The sequence below is a fragment of the Urocitellus parryii genome, chromosome 2 (genome assembly GCF_045843805.1).
Source record: "Urocitellus parryii isolate mUroPar1 chromosome 2, mUroPar1.hap1, whole genome shotgun sequence".
Classification (NCBI taxonomy): Eukaryota; Metazoa; Chordata; class Mammalia; order Rodentia; family Sciuridae; genus Urocitellus; species Urocitellus parryii.
The window spans coordinates 167,893,479-167,899,478 of NC_135532.1; the positions used below are offsets into that span (position 1 = coordinate 167,893,479).

At 37.1% G+C, this 6,000-nt stretch overlaps 1 protein-coding gene across 1 annotated transcript in view; it reads right to left on the bottom strand.

The window, feature by feature from the left end:
• Positions 1-5,379, bottom strand: part of Gsk3b (glycogen synthase kinase 3 beta) — a 160,987-nt gene extending 155,608 nt beyond the window's left edge. The window contains exon 1 of the mRNA XM_026393932.2: positions 5,292-5,379. Coding sequence (XP_026249717.1) covers positions 5,292-5,379 — 88 coding nt within the window. The remainder of the gene's footprint in view (positions 1-5,291) is intronic.
• Between the last annotated feature and the right edge of the window lie 621 nt (positions 5,380-6,000).

Consider the following 6,000-nt stretch of genomic DNA (forward strand, 5'->3'; position numbering starts at 1 on the left):
TTTATGACTAAAGAAGACTGATATAATCAAAGATGGGAACAAAGACTGCAGCCTCTACTTCAAAATCTATTAACCATGAAAATTCTTGAAATTATACAAAATTCCCCTTCCACCATTACCAACACAACCAATCCAAAAAAAATCAGCTAGAAAATGATGCTAAATTTCACAAACAAAAATCATACCCTGTGGTAAGTATGTTCTTGATAGAACATCATCCAGGGAACCAAGTTAGTCCTGTTAGTACCAGCGCATACTTTGTCACACCTATGTGCTCTGCCCCTCTATTCTTTATTTTAGGGTGGAATATCACAAGAGGTACTACAGTCTCATATCCTGCCCATCCCCATCTCTCTCTCATAACCCCTTGAAGTCTTATTAAGAAGACACTGCTGGGTGCAGTGGGATATACCTGTAATCCCAGCAGCTCAGGAGGCTGAAACAGGAGGATTCCAAGTTCAAGCCAACCTCAGCAATTTAGTGAGGCCCTAAACAACTTAGGGAGACACTGTCTCAAAATAAATAAATAAATACATGCATACATACATACATAAATGTATGTCTAGGGATGCAGCTTAGTAGTTAAGCACCCCTGGGTTCACTCCCAGTGCCGATAAATAAATAAACAACAGACAGACTCATTTTGGCCAGGGTCAGCACCTGCACATTTCTCACCTTTCTCTGCATAAAGCTCACCCAAAAATACAACTTACCCTGTCTCAAAATCTGCTGCTGGTACTTATGAAAACTTGGGCTTTCCTAGTTTTCTGTTTATCCAAAACAGCAACTCACACCTACAACTCAAATCCAATATGGGGGACAGAGAGAACAGGGTGACAAATATAGTCTTGACTTGCCAGTAAAATGAAAAGATGTTGCCTCATTTTCTAAATGCAGTTTCTAATCAGCCATAAATTGGTTTATGAATCTCTGGGTTACTTTGAAGTTTCTACCTAGTGCCTGTGCCTTAGTATTATCTCACAATTAGCAAGCATTATATAGATGCATGCAACAAGAATGCATGCAATTCTTATATGAATATCTTAAGTGTTTTTAAAACTCTAAGGTAAGTTTAGTTGGGAAAGGAATGAAAATAAGGTTCTGGCTTTCAGTTTCACATGTGAGCAATGTTTTCTAAATTAACATAGAAAAACCAAGAAATTGGCTAATTTCTAATAACCAAATTTTAGGTATCACAATTATAATCTAGGAATAGAGAGACACTATGTTTGTACCCCTCTTTGCTTTTAATCCCCACATAACTTAATACTGCAGAATAATACGTAACTATCCATTAATTATTCTCTTTGCTAATAAAAATTTTTATTAGAAAAAGTTATTCATAGGGAAATACCGTAAACAATATTCAATGACCTATTTTTCTCTTTCCGAATCTTAAGTTTAAGCATCAAACCTAGGCAATAAGCTAATTTTGTCCAACAGTATACTAAAAGCATTTATTGCTGGACTCTGATGCATGCCTATAATCCCAGCTACTGAGGCAGCTGAGGCAGGAGAATCACAAGTTCAAGGCCAGCATGGGCAACTTAGGAAGGCCATTGTCTCAAAATAAAAAGAGCTGGGGATACAGCTCAGTAGTAGATTTAATCTCCAGTACCAGAAAATAAAAGATTAAAGAAAAGTTTGAGCTGAGCACCGCAGCTCAAGCCTATAATCCAAGAGACTTGGGAGGTTGAAGCAGGAGGACCAAAAGTTCAACGAAGCCAGTCTCAGCAACTTTAGAGTTTATAAAAGCCTGTCTCAAAATAAAAAGGACTGTTGTAGCTCACTAGTGAAGTACCCCTGGGTCCAGTTCCCATTGCGGGGTGAAGGAGAATATTACTAAAATTGCGTGGTCAGTTCTTACTTTCTCAATTTTGGGTAAAATACCATGTGATCCTAAAGAAGAAATTGTGTAGACAGATGTGTGCTATTTAATTACACATAAGCCTGAATTGAAAGAAGAAATGTTGATTTCATCAAAAGGTAAAAAATACCTATTATCAAATAGACTTAATTTCAGCTGAAGTCTTCACAGAGTGAAGACTCTTAGTAGTAGTATTATCATTATTTTAAATGCAAAGTTTAGCTAGGTGTTTATTTATGAAAAACAAGTGTAACCATGTACCAAAAGTTACATTAAAGCCTATGAAATATCTAAATACGTTTAAGTCACAGCATCAAAGTATTTTCACTGTCCTCAAATAAATTACCATGGAACTATTATAACTAGGTTTCAAGTGTGAATCTATACTAAATTTTTTTTAAATGTTAATCAAAAGTATTTAAACCCAAATCTTTAGTTTACTGTTCCCAAAGACAAATTTGACATTTTTAGGTGTAAATTAGAAAGTATGTAATTAATGGATTGGAATTTAAATACCATTGTCAGAAACAAGCTGCTACCTGATGAATTTCAAGGAAAACTACTGTATATGAAATTTTTAAAAGTGAATTCTCTACCCTCTCTCTCAGCACTTTCTCAATTTTCCCATTACAATTAACAATACAACTCAGCAGTCAGGTCTTCCAGACTAATAACCTCAGAATTTATTTTTAACTCCTGACTCCTCCACAAGTACTCCCCTCCGTCCAATCCAAAGTCCTGCTGGTTTCTTCATTCATACTGTCTCTGAATCTGTTCCTTTCATCCATTTTCACATTTTAATTTATACCCTCATGATTCACAATATTCCTTACTATTTCCCTAAAAGGGTCGTAATGTCTCTCCATGCAAATCCATCAACTTAACCTCCCAAATCACCTTCCAGTATCTGTTTAATAATCTATAGTAAAATCCAGATCTCTCTTGAAACTCAACCAAACTTTTACAGGCCCCTTTTCCTCTCTGCTAACCTTCCCATATTTCTCAAATTTCATCTCTTCTTATTTTCCTATTTAGGCCCTTTAAATCAGATTTACCACCTTGCTTGTTGCCTCTCATACAAAGCTCACCATCTCTGTGCTGTACATGCCTCCCACCTAGAGTCCTTCATACTTCTCCAACAGTTCAAGTTACAGCCTTCTTTAACACCTAAAAGCACACCTCTACAGAAGTCTTCCTTCTCCAACCATTCTCTCATCCCTTTATTCTTTGTCCTTCTGAACACAGTTCAATTTGTATTTTATAATCTTGCAGTTATCATACTATTGTTTTCACATTTTTTCCCCTCATATCCATCCTTTACCATTAAATAAGTTTTTGAGGTCAAGTACTATAATTTCTTACGTAGCTCTTTTGTAGTGAACAGAAGTTCCCTTGAATACTACTAGTACCCTAACATATGCTCAATAATTCCTATTTCTTCTAAATGTCCCTAAAGTAAAGGTTAACTATGCCCTTTAATTAGTCATAGTCGCCAAGTTTTTATTTTTGCCCTTTATAAATTGCAATTGATGAAATATCTTAACCTACAAATTTAAGAGTTACATCTATATGAAGAACTAAGGAGTCATTTTTCAAAGAAAATCCTGGAAATAAAATGAAAAGTCCCCAAATTTAACATTGTAATTTAGCATTACACATCTCTGAACTAAACATAATAAATGAATTACTTAAAATTTTTGAGTGATTTTTAAACTCTAGTACAAAGATGTAAAACATACAAACACTCCAGTACCACAGAGGCTCTTAAGCAGCTATTATAAGATTTGCTTCATCACAGATGAAAACTACACCAGAATTTTAAATAATTATTTTCAAATGACCCCATGAAGTGCTTAGAAAGCATGATCCTTCCTTGAAAGATGCAAAATCAGCTTCCCTCTTCACATACCCTGCGTTCTCTACTAGCTAGTCACCAAGAGAAAAAAACCAACTTTCAAAAATAACCTCCCATCAGCTATTGGACTATGTTTTAGTCAAGTTCCATAAGCCAACATGAACTGAAATCTTGAGTTCAATTAAAACTGATCATTTTGTGTTGCATTAAGTATATAATCAATGTCACCTAAGAGCATACACATTTGTGTTTTGATTTTTAATCTTAGCCAGAGGCAACAAAATAGTTTATCTTTCCCTTCATCTTGCCCCTTTCTCAGGGGATAAGAAACAATATAGATATGTTTGTCAAATTCTGCAAGTATGTTTAAATAGCTGTCATTAAATACCATACAAACATCTCCACAAATAGATACAGTGACATAGGATACTTTGTATACCAAACACTTGAATAACAGATTTTCAGTACAAATCCAGGGCAAGAGTACCTTCTAGCAAGAACCCTAACACAGCCCAGATAGCCCTATTATTTATAGGATGACAGTCTTCTGCAACAGCTATGATGGAAAGAATTAAATCCATATTCTTAAGAGTTAAATCCACAGTTTTAAATATGAGGGGAGTTAATCAACAGTATTTTAAATAGTCCTAAAAAGGAATCCATTGTACTCCAGAACATTTGACAAGTAATGTATGCAAAGACACCTCAAAATTCAACTTAAATCACAATGAGTCAGTGACAATTATTATTTAACTCAGTTTTGGCACTGACAATACAAACCTCAATCAAAACTTGGACCCACTTCCAAGTTACCTTTTGATTAAACAAATTATATGGTGGCAGATTGGTAATGTCAAAACAGGAAGGTTAGGAGATAACACACTAAACCACTTATCCAATTGGAAACAATGCACTTAAGATGCAAATGCTGCTCGATATTTATCGTCTCCCACCAGACCCTACTAAAGGGAGGGCTGAAGGCTCGCCTCCAAATACGAATGCCAGTTACTGAGCAAGTCCATCTCCAGATTAAGAACAAATAATTTGTGTATCACTCAGGCAAAGAAGAAATGTTAGGAAGCTGGGACATTTAATGTCTATTTAAGTATACAAAACTATGATAACCCCTGAAACCTGAACTATCTAAAACATCCTCCCTCGTTCCGGAAGACACACGCTCCGAAAATGTACATAATGGTTTATGGATCAAGTCTTCCTCATTATTCAAAAGCATGAACAAGTAAAAACTTCCATGGCTATTTTAACGTGGAAACAGTCAAGCAACCTGACAAAGCTGACTACCAAAACCAAGGAAAGTATAAGAAATAAGTTCCAAATTGAATCATCCAAATAAAAATCACATTCTCTCAATCCAAGGTTAATGAGACCAGGGAGGAGGTATGGGAGGAGAAAGGAGTGAGCTGCCTCATCTTTGACTGAAGACGGGTTTTGCCCTTTTCCATTACTCTGATTGATCTGGAGGTCTAATATTTTAACATCCTGCTATTTCGAGGTTTCTTATTTTAAGGGTGAAGTGGAGTAGAGGTGTAAAATAAAATCGATACTCACTGCTAACTTTCATGCTGCCAAAGGCTGAAGGCTGCTGCACTGGCTTGCAGCTCTCCGCAAAGGAGGTGGTTCTGGGCCGCCCTGACATGATCTCTCTTCCCGAATCACCTTTTCCTTCCTTCCTCCTTTTCTTCCTTTTGTTTTATGTTAGGGTGTTAGGTTAATGATAAATGCAGCATTAAGTTCTCTCACAAGAAAAAGAAAAGAAAAAGAAAAAGACTTCGTTCTCCAGGCTTTTAACTTTTTTGTATAGCTATTAAAAAAAAATACGAGCTACGTATTTCTCCTTCAAGACAGATCGGTACGGATATTGAACATATAGATAATTTGGGGCTGGAATGGGGGATTTACAATTCTTTCACCTCCCTTTCCTGAGAGAGGAGGATGGGGTGGGGGAAATCCTTTAAAAATATATATCACGTGAAACGGAAGCAAATACTTGATTGAAAATAAGTACTTTGAATATTATATTTTCCTCGGGGATTTTTTTCCGAGTCAATGAAGAAGGGAAGCGGCGGAAGGATCACGAGTCTCACGCTTGAAGAGAGGGGGATGGGAGGAAGGGGTGGCTCCGAGATGCGACGGGAAACGCTGCGGCTCCGGCAGCGGCGGGATCCAGCGGGCTGGCGGCGGGGGCCCGGCGACCAGGAGGGCGGCGGAGTCGCGAGTCAGTCAGAGGCGGGCGGTGGCGGCGGCTCCTCTCCTCATT